This window comes from Capsicum annuum, chromosome 8, assembly GCF_002878395.1.
Source record: "Capsicum annuum cultivar UCD-10X-F1 chromosome 8, UCD10Xv1.1, whole genome shotgun sequence".
In the NCBI taxonomy this organism is placed as follows: Eukaryota; Viridiplantae; Streptophyta; class Magnoliopsida; order Solanales; family Solanaceae; genus Capsicum; species Capsicum annuum.
Genome location: NC_061118.1, coordinates 154,332,209 through 154,352,747, shown reverse-complemented (window position 1 = coordinate 154,352,747; position 20,539 = coordinate 154,332,209). Strand labels below are relative to the sequence as shown.

General features: G+C 38.2%; 1 protein-coding gene and 1 long non-coding RNA gene across 2 annotated transcripts; one reads left to right on the top strand and one right to left on the bottom strand.

The window, feature by feature from the left end:
- Positions 1-1,569: 1,569 nt before the first annotated feature.
- On the top strand, positions 1,570-13,591 carry LOC107839629. Its single transcript, XR_007043625.1, has 3 exons — positions 1,570-1,865; positions 8,093-8,285; positions 12,738-13,591. It is a non-coding gene; the product is annotated as an uncharacterized LOC107839629 (long non-coding RNA).
- LOC107839628 (60S ribosomal protein L22-3) lies at positions 13,489-15,734 on the bottom strand. Its single transcript, XM_016683202.2, has 3 exons — positions 15,588-15,734; positions 15,230-15,500; positions 13,489-13,797 (listed from the first exon to the last, which is right to left on the bottom strand). Exons 2-3 carry the CDS (start codon positions 15,460-15,462, stop codon positions 13,653-13,655), a joined length of 378 nt encoding a protein of 125 aa, XP_016538688.1. The 5' UTR covers positions 15,463-15,500; positions 15,588-15,734; the 3' UTR covers positions 13,489-13,652.
- Between the last annotated feature and the right edge of the window lie 4,805 nt (positions 15,735-20,539).

Here is a 20,539-nt window from a genome sequence, read left to right as displayed (position 1 = left end):
TTTATCCAATCAAATACAATTCAAATCGATCATTTACACCCCTATTGAGTAATTGCGTATTTGATATTTCTATGTAATATATAAGAATCCTCCATTTTAATGATACATTACAATTAACTTTCTTTTCCCCTTCGAGTGAGTGACACTGACGGGACGTATCAATGTTATTCATAAGAAAAATTCTTAAGCAGAAGAAAAAACATCTTAGCGTTGAGACAAGGAATGAAAACTATTCTTAAGTTAATGATGTCTTAATTGAAAAATTAACACTTTGCTTTGAACATCTTCAATGTATAAGAAAAATTCTTAAGCAGAAGAAAAAACATCTTAGCTTTGAGAGAAGTAATGAAAACAATTCTTAAGTTAATGATGTCTTAATTGAAAAATTAACTCTTTGCTTCGAACATCTTCAATGTCTTTGCTTTGAACATCTTCAATGTTATTCATAAGAAAAATTCTTAAGCAGAAGAAAAAACATCTTAACGTTGAGAGAAAGTAATGTAAACAATTCTTATGTTAATGATGTCATAATTGAAAAATTAACGCTTTGCTTTGAACATCTTGGCGATGAGGATCATACGATAGCTCAATCTACTTGTTTTTTTGCCATGGTCACAGGCGGAACTAGATGTTTAGCTACTGATTTTGATCGAATCCAATAACTTTAGTTCAAATCTTGTATTTGCTTTAAAAAAATCCATTAAACATGCTTATAAACTGAACACAAAACTCAGCTCCTATACTTGATATCACTATCATGGAAATTAGAACTCATAAATTCAAATTCGAGCTCCGCCTATGACTCATATATAGCAATAATTCAATACGAGTTTGATCATAGGAAAGACGTGCTTTGGACTCGGTTTAATTTTTCTATACTTCTATTCTTTTAACTGCTTTTGTTGTCTTATTTGTTTAATTATGGAATGCATGCTACAACAACATACACAGTATATTTCCACCAAGTGGGATTTGGGAGAGCAAAGTTTACGTATTCCATACCAGTACCTCAGATGAAGTAGAGAGGTACTGAATGCATGCCATTATGGTTTAAAACTTTAAATTGCATGATGTACGAGTACATAATACGGGTCGTCTCGTTAGATCTTTACAGCAGCTCACATAAAATTAATCATTGATATATATGCTAATAACTTTCTTCATAAGACCTCACAAAACTACGTCACTATGAATTTATGGTGATTTCAGAATTTATCAAAGTAAAAAAGAGACTGTAAGATTAAAAACTAAATAAATTGAGCTTCTTATTTCTTAAGAGGTTTGATTAGAAGGGAGGTTTTTGAAAGAAAAAAAAAAAATTGGGGCAGGGGTAGAGGATATGGGAGGGGAATTACAATATGGGAATCAACCCCGGCAACAAGATGGAAGTTTAGACAATCAACCGACTGATCAACTAAGATTCCCCGCAAAGGTAGGTTGTATACTAAAAAATGCTTACAGGTTACAACTAGCGCTAGACGTCGAAATTGTGGACCCAATTGGATATCGAAAAAATGAAGAAAATTAGAATGTGAGACGGACAAATTTGAATTCTACAATCAGCATGTTCAAAATGAGTTTGATCTTATTATATGTATACGTACATTTTAATTTTTCTCACGCATATAAATACATAAATTCAAGCCGAAAGCAACACGCTCATCACCGAACCTGCTCTTGATCCGTTTGTAATTTGAGATATACGAGCACAGAATAACCCAAGATAGCAAGTCAGTGAGCTGTATGACTACGACATACAGAGGAAAATCCAGACTATTAAATATATATATTGGAAAGCAAGCAAACTCTTAAATGTAATGTTGCTTACATTAAGATTAAATAGTACAGCAGAGCAGACGAAACCAGTAAGGCTTGTGTTTCTTCCTTTTATTGTCTTTTCTTCAGTTAAGTCCCTTTCTAATGAATTTACTGTCTCCTTTTCCCTTTTTTACATTCACCTGAACCCTGTAATCCTTCATGGAAATTTACCTCTTAGAGTTATTGTCTGTAATTGGAATTTTAACCCACTGCTTGTCATGATAGCTAAATTTTTGTTTTTTTTTCTGAAGTCTGTGATCCATTCATTTAATTAGAGAAATAATACAATTAATTAAGTAATTCATTTGAATACTCGAGCTGCGGCGTCGATCTAATTGAGTACATGAACACATGATACACTGTTCCTATTAGATAGGAGTACTTTTTTATGTGTTCAACTTACTTATCTACGTAAAGAACACTTGTGATCATGCACAAAAGATCTTCCAACACTCAAACTGTTCGCGTACTCAATTGGAACAAGTTACAATTATTTTAGTGTCTAAATGAAATTTATTAGTATTAGTTTAATTTGAGCGGATGTCGATGTATCAAGAAAGGAAAAGGGAAATCTGTAGGCAAAAATATAGTTTGAGCTACATACATCCACTGCTTATATGTTGAACCTGACCTAATTAATGGGAGCCATTTGTCACGGGCTCATTTTTCAACGTGTCAGCGGCACACAATTTTGCCCGTGCGGCGCCCATGATTCCCCCAACTATGGGCCAGTCTTCCTCATTTCCCAGGTCTTTAGCACGATCCTGTGCCTATGGGAAACTCGCCTCAGAGGCTTGCCCCCTTTGGTGCCGCTCCTTCAACATGTCGGCTGACATGGCCAACGTATAAGCAACTCTTCTGGCGCACCTTTAATCCTTGGATCTCGTCCATATACGCCCCTGGGGATTGCTACGGACATACTCGTCCCTCACCTTGGCCTGAGCATTGCCATCGCATGCACAGTCCTATCCTCAAGCTTGACACTGCCTCGTGCATGTGCACTTGGCCTTTGCTTCGCCCGAATAGGGCAACCCTCAATCCTTGGCCTTTGTCTCAAGCATCTTTCTTAGATATACCCTCTCATGTCTTATGGCATAGCCAAACATAGCCCACGCAACTTGCATCCAACTTTCGTAGCACAGTGTCGCCCCACAACTGCGCGTCTAGGCCAATGGACCCTTGCTCGCTTGGCTGAACCTTGACCAAGCTCACAAGTTAGATCACGAGTCTCTTGGGGAGAGTATCACAATTGCTCTATAGGCTTGGAGGCATCCTTCCATCATTTAGATAGCCCACGGGGCTTGTCGGTTCATATAGCGAACCTCTAGCCTTTTCGGCGCCCAACGCTAGTCCACCCGACCTTGCGTTGCCCATAGGGTTCCCGAGCCCTATGAGTACCTTGCGCATTCCTTTGACATGCCAAGGCACGCCCTTGAGGTTGTCCCTCAAGGCAGCACACTTGGGGTGGTCATCTGTCGACACACCCGGGGGAGGCTGGTAGGCTGTCACCATTCATACCCCCCTTATATATGCTTAAAATAAATAATCCCAATGCCCGCCTCTAGACATCATTTTGCCCGAGAATCATACTGGGGCTTAGATCATTCATCCGACCTTCAAATCGGGTGTCGTTTGTTCCTACTCCTTTCTCTTGACTTCCTTCACACCTCCATGAAGTTTCACCCCATTCCCATACACATGGAACGAGTTATGGCCTTCGGACCAATCAGCAAATTACGACAATGTCACTGGACTTTGGCCAAGTCAAGCCCCTATCCAAACGGACTCCAAACGACCCCAATTTGGTAAGCATACATAAGGTACCATCAATATCAACTCTCTAAACCGGAATCCTTAGATTCCACTTGTAGCTCAAAATGGCACGGCGCTGACATCGAACACCGCAAACGATCCTCACCATGCCTCTGCCCCCTTGGGCTCACACCAAGCCCTCTCCAAATCCCATTGGCACTCTTAGGCCATGTCATGCAACATATATAAATGCTTGTTGCCTCATGTTATACCCCTTTGCCTCATCTTCGACTTCAGCATATTCCCTCAGCACATGCCGCCTGCATAGCTGACAAGGTTGCGGCCTAGTTGGCACGCACAATCTTGGCGAGTGACAGGCCCCAAAACTTTAGGGTGTCACACTCTCACACACCTGAAGTAGTCATTGTCCTCAATGACATGCAACACCGACGACAACCCGAAGTCTGCACCCTTGGGGATTTACATCGCAGCCTCAAATCCTTGTGTGTGGGAACTCTTGCGAGCTCCTTCTTAAAAATAGAGTCAGGCCCCTTGCGCTTCTCCCCCTAGTTTTATCCAAGCATGCACTCCGCACTTCTGCTCGGACGGTGTCTCCATACCTGCACCCTCTGGTGACTAACTTTGCGATGATCTTAAGTTATATCTGTACCATGCTCCTCACGGCCTTCATCTTGTCCGGGAATCTGTTTCCACCATGTCGATCCTACTAGCCCATCCATACCTGGCATGTCTAGCCCTTCGATCCTTTGCCTCTGGTAGACAACCTCCTAGATTTCTGCCTTTTTAAGCGCAACATAGCTAGGTAGGCATCCCTCGATGTGGCATCTTTGCCAACCATGCCCTTATGGTCCTTATCTTCTTTCCTCGAGCGATGTCACTGGCGGTAGCCTAAATTACGAACTTTGTTCCAATCATCATTCACAACAACCTTTGGAAACCCATGCTTCACCATGGCACCTTTTGGCATCTCGTGTGCTCCGCGCCCATAGGCACCTCACACTCTCTTGGGACGTACCCTTTGGCAAGTACTTCTTGTCTCAAAGTACCGGCATCTGCGCACTACTTTGTGAATTAGATGCTCCGTTCAAAACTCTCTCTTTCCCTTCGTAGTCCTTCGACGTTTAGGGTACCCTTGTACCTATAGCCTATGGCGAGAACTCCCTTGGTTTACCCATCTGCGGCCTCCGACCCGCTCTTCTACTCTTGTAAAGAACCCATCCTAGAACTGGGAACCCAATTCATTTTCAACGCTTTAGCTAATCCCACTTTGACGATTTTCCTTACCCATAGTACTTTGGCACAACACCTCTCCATGAAATGGTTTGGTTTATGCATGTTACTCACACACCTGATGGTTTTACCTCCACCTGACTTTAACGCTCATCTTCCCGCAAAGAAGCCTGCACTCAGGTCCTTCTTTACGTTGTCGCAGCCCATTGATCCGCTTGGTGCTAGCCTGGTTCTTGCCTTTGCATAGCACTCTCTCCAACTGCAAGCTCTGCTCGCCCATGCTGTAGGCTTCGCTGCCCACTCATCCTGCATGGCTCTCTTCTGTAGGGACTCTCCTGCCACTCCTCGCAACTCATTGGATGGCTAGATTTAGGGACTCTCCTGCCACTCTTCGCAGCCCATAAGGTGGCTAGGTTGTCTTTCCAACCCTGAGTCCGACTTTTATTAGAAGGACCCCTTCACATGCCCTCAGCAAAGCTCAAGTCCAACCCTCTAGGTGGACACTCAACTTGATGCCTTAATTGCATCCATGGAAATACCTAAGCATGATCAAGCCCAATGTTTATAGTCTATGGCTTTAACTCTCTTGGAACATGGTTGCACGGCCTAGCAGACATGGCTCATCCTCTTGACCACCCGACTTATCAGCATATCCCCTTCTTTAACTCAGCCTAGACTCTTTCATGGCTGACAACCCTAGCTCGTCGCTTTGCATGAACAAGCTACTTGACTGACAAGCTTCTGATGCAATTCGCCAACCTTGCTTGACGTCCTTGTCAAGTCTATGCTCTTTTCTGACCATAGTTGCCAACATACCGCTAACAGAGTTTCTGACGAACTGACGGTTCCCCACAATCAAGGACATTTGAGCACTTGCTATCCGATTGTCCAACTTTGTGGTTCCACTCAAACAGCATCACACGATGACCACACATGTTGGCCCAACGTGCCTCTATAGAATCCCTCTGCATACGATGCCCACTGATTTGAAGCCATCCCTTGAAGGTTTGTCAATCACTCTCGGATGTTTCGAAGATGAATCAACCCACACAGACGAAGGCGGAATCAACGGCTGTGACATGGCGTGATTCTAAAATGATGGCCCTTGGTTGACATAGCTAACTCAAGCGTCTCAACATACAACCAATTCCCTTCACAAGGTAGCATCATCTCAAACGATCTTCATGAGCACGACGAATGTCAATCTATGCTTTGACGTGATCGCTGCAATAACATTCATAATCTGCTCTCAATTCTATGTTTTGATACCACTTGTCACGGGCTCATTTTTCAACGTGTCAGCGGCACACAATTTTGCCCGTGCGGCGCCCATGGTTCCCCCAACTATGGGCCAGCCTTCCTCATTTCCCAGGTCTTTAGCACGATCCTATACCTGTGGGAAGCTCGCCTCAGAGGCTTGCCCCCTTTGGTGCCGCTCCTTCAACATATCGGCTGACATGGCCAACGTATAAGCAACTCTTCTGGCGCACCTTTAATCCTTGGATCTCGTCCATATGTGCCCCTGGGGATGACTACGGACATACTCGTCCCTCACATTGGCCTGAGTATTGCCATCGCATGCACAGTCCTATCCTCAAGATTGACTCTGCCTCGTGCATGTGCACTTAGCCTTTGCTTCGCCCGAGTAGGGCAACCCTCAATCCTTGGCCTTTGTCTCAAGCATCTTTCTTAGATATGCCCTCTCATGTCTTATGGCATAGCCAAACATAGCCCATGCAACTTGCATCTAACTTCCGTAGCACAGTGTCGCCCCACAACTGCGCGTCTAGGCCAACGGACCCTTGCTCGCTTGGCTGAACCTTGACCAAGCTCACAAGTTAGCTCACAAGTCTCTTGGGGAGAGTATCTCGATTGCTCTATAGGCTTGGAGGCATCCTTCCATCATTTAGATAGCCCACGGGGCTTGTCGGTTTATATAGCCAACCTCTAGACTTTTCCGGCGCCCAACGCTAGTCCACCCGATCTTGCGTTGCCCATAGGGTTCCCGAGCCCTATGAGTACCTTACGCATTCCTTTGACATGCCAAGGTAGGCCCTTGAGGTTTTCCCTCAAGGCAGTACACTTGGGGTGGCCATCTGTCGACACACCCGGGGGAGGCTGGTAGGCTGTCACCATTCATACCCCCCTTACATATGCTTAAAATAAATAATCCTAATGCCCGCCACTAGACATCATTTTGCCCGAGAATCATACTGGGGCTTAGGTCATTCATCTGACTTTCAAATTGGGTGTCGTTTGTTTCTACTCCTTTCTCTTGACTTCTTTCACACATCCATGAAGTTTCACCCCATTCCCATACACATGGAACGAGTTATGGCCTTCGGACCAATCAACAAATTACGACAATGCCACTGGACTTTGGCCAAGTCAAGCCCCTATCCAAACGGACTCCAAACGACCCCAATTTGGTAAGCATACATAAGGTACCATCAATATCAACTCTCTAAACCGGAATCCTTAGATTCCACTTGTAGCTTAAAATGGCACAGCGCTGACATCGAACACCGCACACGATCCTCACCATGCCTCCGCCCCCTTGGGCTCACACCAAGCCCTCTCCAAATCCCATTGGCACTCTTAGGACATGTCATGCAACATATATAAATGCTTGTTGCCTCATGTTATGCCCCTTTGCCTCATCTTCGACTTCAGCATATTCCCTCAGCACATGACGCCTGCATAGCTGACAAGGTTGCGGCCTAGTTGGCACGCACAATCTTGGCGAGTGACAGGCCCCAAAACTTTGTGGCTTCACACATTGCTCTATAAATTAAATGATATTGATGGATCAATAAAATCCTGGCAGGATATTTCACATAGAACAGAGCTTACAGATTCACTCTATGTAGAAATTTCGGAGTCAAATTTACCACCATATGTTTTACGTACCTAGAAGGAGAGCCTTGGAGTAACTGATAAAGTTGCTGCCATGTGACCACAAGTTCAAGCCTTAGAAACAGCCTCTGACAGAAATGCAAGGTACGGCTGCGTACGATACATCCTTGTGGTGGGTCCCTTCTCCGGACACCGTGCATAGCAATAGCTTTAGTGCACCGGGCTGCCATTTTTATGTTTTACGTACCTAAATTCTCATTTGATTTCACACAACTAATATGCAGTAACTAAAATATATATAATGGAGTACTATATTTTTTAGGATATAACATCATAAAATGCATATATAGTTGTTACACATTCTGTTACCTTTGCCAGCCATTGTGTTTGACATTGAATTTTTTGCTTTTCTCAGGACTAGAATCATAACCTTGTGTCAGGACCTAAGGGCCAAGGGCAGTCTCAGGTAGACAGTTATTATAGGTATAGGTCTTCCAAAAGATAAAAGAGGTGTGCAAATGTTTCCTCGGGCCAGAGAAGATTGCAGCTCGAGTGCAAAGGTAGAAGGGAGTTTGATTGCAAGACTCACCCATGAGTAGGACGAAAGGGTAAGCTTTATTCAAAACAAACAACTGAGGGCGAAGCATGGATTTTACTACTATATATAAGGGAGAATCTTAAATTTTGGTAGTCCTCACAATGACATTTTAGGTATTTCACTTCTTTAGTTAAGTAAATTAAATTATCACACATCGTAATTGATGGTGTCTTTTTGTTAAATATTTGCATTTTTTGCCCTTATTATTTTTGTTAGAATCATTTCCACTTGTGTGCTTGTAATTGGTTTCTTCTTGCTACCTAATAGATGACCTTTTAATTAAAACTCTATTTTAAATTAATAATCACTTTAGCTCAAAAAAAAATATTTTCAAAATAACTTTAATACAAAAATAAAGTTTGAAATAATTTTTAATTAAAACCTTTATAGTTCTTTTAGTATTTTTCAATTCTTAAAAATCATGTAATAAATAAGGTAACGTAATAAATAATAAATGACACATTATTTTTATTATTTTTCTGATCAGTGGGCTCAGTGGGCATGAAAAAGGATAAGTAATAGTTAAAAGAGGATGAATAAAATATTCTTTTATAGTGAGTGTAAAAGATAAACACGACAAGTAAATGGGCCGAATGAAATAATTTATTAATTTAATTTAATTATTATTTAATATCCTTATAGATCATCATTAAGTTAATTTGAGTAAAGGCTCTAAACTAAGGTCGTAACTATTCTTATATATATTTGAAGTCATTGAAATATTTTGTTGTATAAGACAAAAGAAAATGAATTTTTCAAAAAGTCTTGCCACATTAAATTATGAATGAATTAAAACTCAATAAATACTAAAATAAATTTATTTATATCTATAATTAAGAAGTTACATATCCACAAATTCATAAAAATACCAATATTTTATATTTATAATCTTCACCAGATTGTAATTATTAACATATTTTAAATCATGTTATTTTATAAAATATTGAATTACTTATGGTATATTGATTTATTCTAATTCTTCGGTAATACTTCCTTCCGTACAAATTAAAGTTTTATTTACAAATATCCAATTATTTGATTAATAATTTTAGTAATTATAAATTGACCTGAAGAAAACATGCTTAACATGTTCGTCACTAGATTATGTTAGTTATAAAGTAAAAAATAATATGATATAAATTATATTTAAGATTTTAATTATTATTTTTATATTTTAAGTTTGCGCCCGGGTTTAGCACGGATTTCGTGAAACTAGTACCTTGATAAACTTGGAAAGTGGATTCTAATTACCATGATGACTATAAAAACAAAGGAATCTTTATCACACTCTCTGACTAGCTCAGAATTGGTGTAATCAAATGATTAACTACACTGGCAAGTGGCAACCCATGCCAGAGGTGGGAAAACGGATCATTGCAAAAACATAAACAATCAAGTTTGAAAATCTTTTGGGACGTATTATGAATTTACCTTGAACAAATTGAAGTTTGAAATTCTTTTGGACATATTCCTCGCCTATCTTAAAATTTCCTTTTCCATTGTAGATCTTATTAGGTTTGGACGAAGAGGAGAAGAAGGAATTATGAAAGGTTTTAGATGAGGTGGTGGGGAGCACCTCGAGCACTGAGAAACTTTTCGTGGGAAGGAATTTCAATGGGCATATTGGGTCTTTGTCGAGAGGGTATGATGATGTGCATGGCGGTTTCGGTTTTGGTGAACAGAATGAAGGAGGAGCTTCTCTATTGGATTTCTCTAGGGCTTTTGGGTTGTGGATAGCAAATTCGAGCTTTCCAAAGAAGGAGGATTACCTTTTTACGTTTCATAGTTCTGTGACCAAGACTTAGATAGACTTTTTTCTTCTTAGAAAAGGGGATAGAGCGCTATGTAAAGACTGTAAAGTCATATCTAGCTAGAATCTCTCGACTCCACATAGGTTGTTGGTGACGGACTTGTTTATCAATAAAGGCAAAACAAAGTGAAGTGGGGAGGCACGGCCCAAGATTAAGTGGGGTAGCTTGACTTTGACTAGTGCTTTGAAGATGGAAGAGAAGTTGAAAAGTAAGGGGGCTTGGGAGAGTAAAGGTCTGGATAATATGTGGGAGACGATTGTCAGTTGCATTAGGGAGACCGCTAGAGAGGTGTTGGGTATCTCGAGAGATCGATATGGCAAACATTGAGGAGACTGGTGGTGGAACAAAGAGGTCAACAGAAAGGTGGAGTCTAAGAAGCTGGCTTATGCAAAGTTGGTTGGGAGCAAGGATGATGAGAAAAGGCAAAAGAATAAGGAAGAGTATAAGGTAGCTAGAAAAGAGGCTAAGTTAGCGGTTACGATGGCGAAGACAGCAGTTTTTGAGAGTTTGTATGCGACTTTAGAGGAGAAAGACGAAGATAAGAAGTTGTATAGGATGGCTAAGGCCAGGGAGCGGAGAGCTCGTGACTTTGACCAAGTGAAGTGCATCAAAGGAAAGGATGGTATAGTGTTGGTTGAGGATGCTCTCATTAGGGAGAGATGACAGTCCTATTTTCATAAACTTTTGAATGACGAGGGGGACAAAGGTTCTGTGTTAGGAGACTTACAGATATCTGAGGAGGGTTATGATTATAGTTCTTGTAGGCGTATCGAGGTTGAAAAGGTCCAGGGAGATATTCGCAGGATGCGGCGGGTAGGGCGACGGAGCCAGACGAGATTTCAGTAGATTTTTTATAGAGCACTAGCGGGGCAGGTCTGGAGTGGTTGACAAGATTGTTTAACATTATTTTTAGAGCTGCTAAGATGTCTGAAGCGTGGAGGTGGAGCACGATGGTTTCAGTGTATAAGAACAAGGGAGACATTCAGAGTTGTAACAACTATAGAGGTATTAAGTTGTTGAGTCATACTACGAAGGTTTGGGAAAAGGTGGTAGAGTTGAGGATGACGAGGAACATGACGATCTCTGAGAATCAATTCAGTTTCATGCCTGGTCGCTCTACTACTGAGGTCATTCACCTTGTGAGGAGATTAGTAGAGCAGATTCGAAAGAGGAAGAAGGACTTGTACATGGTGTTTATTGATCTAGAGAAGGCATATGACAGAGTTCCCAGGGAGATTCTGTGGAGGTGCTTGGAGGCTAGAGGGGTGCCCGTGGCGTACACTAGGTCTATTCAAAATATGTATGATGGTGCGAAGACTCGTGTGAGGACGGTAGGTGGAGATTCGGAGCACTTCACAGTTTTGATAGCGTTGCACCAGGGATCGACTCTTAGCCCGTTTCTATTTTCCTTGGTGATGGATGTTTTGACACGACATATTCAAGGGGAAGTGCCTTGGTGTATGTTATTTGCAGATGATGTGGTTCTGATCGACGAGACTCGAGGTAGAGTTAATGATAAGTTGAAGATTTGGAGACAGACGCTTGAATCTAAAGGTTTCCGGTTAAGTAGAACCAATACGGAGTACTTAGAGTGTAAGTTCAGTGATATGTTGCAAGAAGATAGAGTGGTTGTGAAGCTAGATTCTCAGGCCATCCAGAAGAAGGAGAGTTTCAAGTATCTGGGGTCCATAATTCAGGGTAATGGTGAGATTGACGATGATATCACGCATCGTATTTGGGCAGGGTGGTTGAAGTGGAGGTTCGCTTCGGGAGTCCTTTATGATAAGAAGGTGCCCCCGAAGGTTAAAGGTAAGTTCTACAGAATGGTAGTCCGAATGGCTATGTTGTATGGAGCGAAGTGTTGTCCAGTTAAGAACTCCCACATCCAAAAGATGAAGGTGGCAGAGATGTGAATGTTGCAATAGATGTGTGGACATACCAGGAAAGATAGGGTGAGAAATGAGATTATTCGGGAGAAGGTGGGAGTTGCCTCGATGGAGGATAAGTTGCGAGAAGTGAGGCTATGTTGGTTCGGGCATGTGATGAGGAGGGGCCCTGATGCTCCAATGCGGAGGTGTGAGACTCTGGCTATGGATGGTTTTAGGCGGGCTAGAGATTAGACCGAAGAAACATTGGAGGGAGGTGATTAGACATGATATGGAGCAATTACAGCTTACAGAGGACATGACCCTTAATAGGAAGGTGTGGAAGACGCGAATTAAGGTAGAGGGTTAGGGGGTGGGAGCGCGGCGGTAGTAATAGGGGAGTGCTCCTTTGGGTCTAGAGTTTCTGGTTCGTAGTGTTGTGGCTGTAGTTTTTGGGGCTAGTGGTGTTGACTTTTTTGCATCCCGTACTAGTTTATTATGCACTTATCTTTTGTGTTTGTTATATTGTTAGTTTGTTTTGTGTACCATACTAATTTATATGCACTTATTTTTTGTATTGGTTATACTGTTATTGGTCCTAAGCCGGGTGTCTATCGAAAACAGTCTATCTACTTCTCTTGAGGTAGTGGTATGGTCTGTGTATCCTCTACCCTCCCCAGACCCCGCTAGGTGGGAATGAAATACACTGGGTATGTTATTGTTGTTGATTGTTATTGTTGTTGATTGTAGATCTTATGAGAAGAACGCTAATTTGTTGCATAACAGGTCGCAGATGGAATGCCACACATGCCTGGGAATGCCAGTATGATAAGTAACGGAGAGTTTCCACCTTTACTTGCCCTAGACAAAAATCAGAAGCTTAATAATTGGCATTGGCGACTCAAGTGACTGTTTTCTTACACTAGAAAATCAATGTGCAGAATTATACACCATAAAAGCTTTATAAGAGACTGCGCTGACGGGTTGACATTACTAACAGTTGAAATCCCCAGAGCAGAACCAGTAAAGAAAATAAACACAGTAAGCATGTTTTGATGCTGTAGATACAAAATTACTGTAGTTCGATGCATTCAGCAGGAAACTTATAGGGGGGAGGAGAAGCATTAATAGGAAAACACAGGAAACCAACGTTTTCTAATATTTTGATAGTGATTGTTTGGTTTAAGCTAAAAATAAATTTAACTTCCAAGCTTGTATTCATTCAACTCTTAATAGAAGAAAGGAGCCATCACATTGCATACAAAAAAGTTAATTTAAGCATCCAAGATGATGTCCTCACCTACAACTAATTGAGACCTCAAGAAATAGCAACTTAGAGGGCAACTTTTTACACCAACCAAGCTGACTGATAAGGCAAATTATATTCTGGCAGAGAGGGATCGTGCAAGCAAGTCTGCAGGCACCTCTGATCAGATGAAATCTCTAAAACAGACAATGTTTGGAAAACAATGGGAGTAGATTGATGGTAGTTCACCCCTAAAACATACAATGTGGAAGAAATAAACCGACTGAAAGATAGCAAACAATATTCTCCATTGAGTTGGGCAAAAGTGCAAGGTTTTGATTTCACTGACAAAATTGTAAATAAAGTCTCACAAGGCAAATAATATCAGAAATAAGAGAACTACAAACTAAAGTTCAACAACGGGTGCTCTATTAAGATCGACCAATTCCAGCTACTCATTCTTCCTCCTCGGCGTCATTGTCAGCAATGTTGAAGTACCTCAACTCATAAACATTACGGTCCTTGTTGGAAGAAATAACTCGGAGCCAATCACGGACACTGTTCTTCTTTAGATACTTCTTAGTCAAGTATTTCAAATACCTGCTCAAACAAGCAAAAATCATTACATGCAACACGATGGATGAAAATAAATTTATAACACACGTGCATCAGACAGCAAAATATGACAAATTATAGCAGTCAGAATATTCAAATTACAGTGGAAAACAAGCTCACAGCAAGTTCTTATGACAAAGGAAGCCAAGAAAACCCTTGTACCGCAAAATAAGCCTAATCTGAATAACAACAATTGGATAAACCAAGCAGCAGATTTATGATTAAAATGAAACAAAAATAAAGAGAACTTTATCTAACACAATTAGATTCACTAAAATGAGCCTAACAAGCAAAGAGGTTTAACCACAAAAGAAATGCAAGATGATAGGACTGTGATTTTGAATTGCCAAGAAAGTTTCCAAATAAATGAATCCAATGACGACGTTTCTCTGCACCTCAACGTTCCCCAAATAACATCACCTCCAACTTTGTTGTTATTAAAGGCCAGTGAGGTTAAAAAGACTAAATTATATCCACTCAAACAAAAACGACTTTTCTTTATATATCCTACCCTGCACTACTATGAATTGATTTCCACTACTGCACGTTGAAGCAAAGGCACCCAAGCACAATATTAGCTTCGCACTTAAGCCTCAAATCACCATTATGCCAACAAACACTACATCCAGTCACCCTACTAACTTCATTTACACAAGGAATTTAATACTTTCTATCATTTCCACATAATTTCTATTCACACTTTCCATAAATCCGGATACAGAAAGAAATATAAACCAAACCACCAGTTATCATAATCACATTTGACACTAGTATTTGTTATTCATCAGGTACCACACACAGAAAATTATTATCAATGGATTGATCATTTGAATTCATACACTGAAACTGTCCATATATCTCACATCAGCATCAAATTGCATCACCAACATACAATAACTTCACAATCTGTCCTCGCTACAGCATTCAAAACAGTAACAATTCTGCCGTTCCTTAAAGAAATAGAGGAGACTGCGCTCTCTATTGAGGATTTAACTCTTTCTACAATTTCCACATAATTTCAATTCACATTTCTGCCGTTCCTTAAAGAAATAAAGGAGAGTGCGCTCTCTATTGAGGATTTAACTCTTTCTACAATTTCCACATAATTTCAATTCACATTTTCTATATGTCTAGCACACTCGCCAGCAGAAAAGCAAAACGGTGGAGTCAATTATGGATAGAAGTATAAACCAAAACACTAGTTCTCATTATTCTTCATCAAGTACTACATAGAAACCGTACATGTTTACTATAAATATTCCTCACTTCAACATCAAATCTAAATATAAAAATCATAATAACTCTGCAATCTTTCCTAACTAGAGCATTCAAAACAGTAACACAGTTGTGCAGCTCTATACACAAATAAGAGTAGAGATAGCATAGCGTAGGTCAAACAGCAAAGGCGAAATCTTACCGCTTGGAGAAATTGGTCTCAGTGGTGACAGTGATCTTGGTTTTGTCACGAGTAACAGTGACCGAGTCACCAAGAGCTCCGGCTTTTCCTCCAACCTTGATACGCTCCTGCAGAAACTTCTCCAAAGAGGCAATTTCCATGATGCTATCCTCAACAGGCTTTGAGCAATCAATCACAAAAGTTGCTCCCTTCTTCTTTCCACCCTTGGTGGCTCCGCTGCTTCCTTTACTCATCTTCTTCTCCTAAATTTACACAAACAAATACACACTACCTACATTTCCATCAAAGATAAATAAGTATTCACATCGAAGAATCGAACTGTGAAACGAGAATTGAGAGAGAGAGTGAGGAAACTGACCTGGAGGCTGCGGCGATTTGGGAAGAGCAATGAGAAGAGAAATGGTTAGGGTTCTGAGCGTGGGTTTATATATGTCTTTGTGGATCGTCGTAAGGGTCCATTAGTATTATGGGCTTATGTTACGAGTCCATTCGCGTAGGCCCATTATTAGTAAGAATCTGGGTTGCTTGTTATCATTATTTAACGGCATAATAATACATGGCAAATCGTGTGAGATGCACGTATTCTACATGTCAAATTATGCTGAACTTGTTATGTAGGATGCGTGTTTCAACGTGTTCAATTTTATGATATTTTAAGTGACTACATTTACATATCTAAAGTTGAAGGACGTAAATAACAATTGAGATCAAGTTAAATTACAAGTTTAAATTATGTCTTGGTTAATGCTGTACTTTGGAGGAAATGAATAAAAGGAGTAATGTCAAATAGAGATGATTTAGAATTTCCTTCCCATGAATTGGTCAAATTACAAAAGAGTGCGCATTAAGGATGACAAAAGAGTGGTAGAAAAAGTAAATTTGTCAAATCATAATAATTTTATCTAAAAATTACTTATATACACAAGTTAAAGTTACATAATTACATTAAATCCCAAATTGGTAAAGTATTTACACAAATCTCAAAATAATTACAAAAATCCTCTTATTTGGTAATTTCTCTCTCCTTAATATTATACATCCAAAAAAAAGGCGGCCTTTTCCTCCCTCTTTTTCTCTCCCATTACAAATCAGTTTATCCTCCATTATTCAATCCCTTTTTTCACGCCTAAAATCAAGCAATCAGACTTAGAGTTTACCATTAGAAGTTTTCAAACATTAATTGAACTTATTAATTTCATTCATTAATTTTTGAATTTTTTTTTTTCAAACTTCACCAAATCAGAAAGTCATGGACTTGTTTGAGAAAACAAAGGTAAAAAAAATGGCGACAAATTATCAGAAGCTTCTAAAAATCTCAATTGGGTCAGCAGCAGCAGCAACAGAGCACAACGGGGTGGAACATGCCACGAAAAATGAATCCCCTGAACAGAGCACAACGGTGTTTATTCAAACGATTGAATCAACAAAATCACTTACTCAATCTTCTGTAAGAATCTAAATCCTAATTATTTGATTGTTTAATATTTGTTTATATTATTCTATTTCTAAAAATAAATGATCTTGCTTCGTTTTATATTTTTTTAATACTCTTTCAAAGATTCTATTTTGTAATATCAAATTCTTTCAATATTCTTGGATCTAACTTTATGTTTCAAAGATTCTATTTTATATGTTTCAGTATTTTGTCTAACTTTATGCTTGTTTTTTGTTGAAACAGGCTAGCTTTGTGGTTGCAAAGATAACTGCAATTTGTACACCGAGACTAATCAAAAGAATAAATGATTTGCTAAGATGGGAAAAAATTACTCGTCATCGCGTCCAAAGATGTAGACTTTATACATTACTTTATTTAACACACTTATGTATAATGTAAGTTTTTGTATATATAGAAGAGGCTGTTTTTGTATTTAGTCGGATTATACAATTATAATCTATGAATTTTGTATAAGGTTACATTATACATTCTGACAAGTCTATAGATAGATAATGTATAATGTTAACATTTTATATGTATGGTGTAACATAATTATCCCACTGATGTTGGCCGAGATTTGCAAAAAGACATCTAAACTTTGAATTCGACCTATTACCCCACGATTCTTACTTAATCCATTGCAAATACACCATTTTTCGCTGAATCTCAGTCACAAGAAAGAGAGTGGATGCACGCACTAATTAGATGCTACCACGTGTTAAATATTTTAATTTCATATTTTATTTATATTTTTTAATAAAGTTTTTCCTTTTAATTTATTTATCACCTCACCCCCTCTCCCCCACCCCCACCCCCACCCCGTCCAATATCTCCCTCCCCCATTCCCCCCGTCTAGCAGGTTCCCCGCACCCCATCAGTTTCCATATATTTTTCTTTCTCTTTGGATTTCAATGTTAGTTTTTGTGGTTTCCAATTTCATGTTTATTTTAATTTTGTATTGCTTCCTAATTTTGTACCATCAAAACTCTATTAAAATGGAGTTTTATAGTTCTTCTTAGGATATATATTGGGTTTTATAAAATTGTTCAAAATGTAAAAAAAATTGAAATAAGAAGTTGAAAATTGAAGAAAGTAAACATGGTGATGGTAAAAAATGAATAGAATTATGGTGATGATTGAGAGATTGAAGAGAAAGAGAGTTATGGTGATGATATTGTTGTTGTTGTTACTCTAATTGATGTTTTTATTGTTGTAATTGATGTTGTTGTTTATGTAATTGATGTTTTTGCTAAGTTACAGTGATAAAGAAGAAGACAATGGGGGAAGAAGACAATGGTGGGCAGGGGGTTGTGGGGTGGGGTGGGGGTGGTGTATGAAATAAATTTAAAAAATAAATAAATATTAATTTTTTTTTAAAAAAAAGGATAAATTATATATCAAAATTTTTACACGTGACAATTTTTTATTGGTCAAAAAAATCAAATTTGAGCCCTTTTACGCGCCTGTGGCGTGTGTATACACACAGAGGTCCAAAATGATGTATTTGTAACGGAATAAAGAAGAATCGTGGGGTAATAGGTCGAATTCAAAGTTTAGGTGTCTTTTTGAAAATCTCGACCAATATTAGGGGGGTAATTATATTTTTACTCAAGTTTTTATTTGAAAGTATAAGATATAATATATCAGACATTGTACATTAGTTATTTTGGAAGACTAATGTATAACACAAGTCTAATGATATATATTTTCAATATGTTATATATTAGAAGTTCTTATTACATTAGTTGTGTTTTACGTTGTATTTTACAGTTAAAAAGTCTTATTTTTGTATAATTTTTCATTATACCTTTTGTCAAGCTTATAGGTCATACTTGTTTAAAGTAAAAAATTTAGATGTGTAATATGACATTGTTTCAATTTATTTTTAAAATGTATAAGTTGCCCTTATACTTATTCTAAAGTATAATATAAGTCTAAAGATATATATATATATTTTAATATGTTATACATTAAAAGTCCTTATAAGATGCATTTTATGTTTTATGTGGTATTATACCGTTAGAAAGTCTTATTTTTGTATATATTTTCATTATACCTTCTGTCAAGATATATACGTCATACATGTTTAAGGTGAAAAATTTAGATGTGTCGTATGACGTTATACATTACTGTAGTTTATTTTTTAAATGTATAAGTTTTCCTCATACATGTGAAATTGTTGTGTATTGTACTTCAATTTTTTTACGAACTTCGTCAATACTCAATTCCATCGCGATCGTAGCAATCAATTTCAAAAAGTTAATACTTTTCGAAATAATAATTGCATCACTTTTATATAATTGATAAATGATTTTCAACTCCCAAATTTCGAAATGACACAATAATATGGGGATGTTAATATTTTTTTTGAGAATTGAAGAAAGACGAAGACGACTTTTTTTTTTCAAAAACGTCATTAAAAATGAGAGAAAAGTAGAAAAAATTTTATGTAATTAGTTTCAGAATTTATGTTGTTCACACTAATTTTATATAGCAACGCCAACAATACATATTAAAAAAGCTAATCTCTTTTTTTTTTTTTTTTTTTTAAAGTAAGTGAAACATATTATAAGGAACTAAGATATGGGATGGTCATTACCAAAATTACCATTAAATATCCCTTAGGTTAAAATAATGACAACTTATAGTCAGTCACCTCCATGTCTACCCCTCTTGTCTCTTTCCCTTTCTCTCCCCCTCCCTCTTGTCTCTTCCTCCCTCTCTCATGTCTTGCCTTCTCTTCTCTCTCTTATGCAGGAGATCTCTCAGACCAAGATCTTCAAGCTTGATGAAGACGACCATGGCACCAGAATTATCACTCTAGCTGAAATCAATGTGGGAGACAGCATGCCTGGTGAGATGGACGAGAAAGCTGGGATCCAGAGGAACATGTGGCTTTAGAAACATACCTGAACAACAATTTTCAGTCCATTAACAATTCCATCATGTTGGGTGGGAGGCTTGTAGCTGTTGTACAAATGACCCTAGTGTTCAGTTGAATATGGACGAACGAGTCTCAACATCAAAAGGACATGAAATGAAAATAAGAGAGGCAAGAAAAGCAACTCTCACTATGACCATTTAGAATAGTTTTATACCATATTCAAGAAAAGTTCAATCATGTATCTAATACAATATGTATATGTATCAATGAAGTTCTTATTATAATATGTGTATAAAAATTGTATATTCATTATATAATATATGTATTTGTATAAGATTTTTAAAGAAACTGTATAATTATTGTATAGAATATGTATCTAAATAATTAGGCAAAATGGTTCGATGGACTCCTGCACTATGTTGGTTTTGTAAGTTGGATACTTCTACTTACATGTTATTCATCTGGACCCCTGAACTCACTAAAAAACAACATCTTAAACACTTTTTTTGTGAGTGTAACACATTCTCGCCACGTCGGCTGCCATGTCAGCTTCCACGCCTTCCACGTCTGTCACGTCAGCCAAGTCATTTTCGGGTATTACATTAAATTTCATATTATTTTTAAAATGATACATAAGAAATCAAATATTAAAATATATTTAATTAAATAAAAAAATTATAAATTGTAGAAAATTTTAAATAATCGTGTTTTTATTTATGCTCACAAATTAACTATTAAATTCATTCCAAATAATTAAAATTCTTCTTCAACTAATTTAAAATTTTAACTATAAATTCATATATACAAACATAATGAATTTTTGATTTTTAAATTTGAATATCTTTAAAAATTTCACAAAAAACTTTTAAATTTTAATTCCAAAAAAATATGAAAAGATTTCAAATTTAAATTTTAGTTCAAAAAAATGAAAAGATTTGAATTGAGATTTTTTGTTTTAAACTGAAGGTGGTGCTGGGAAGGAGCTGGGGGT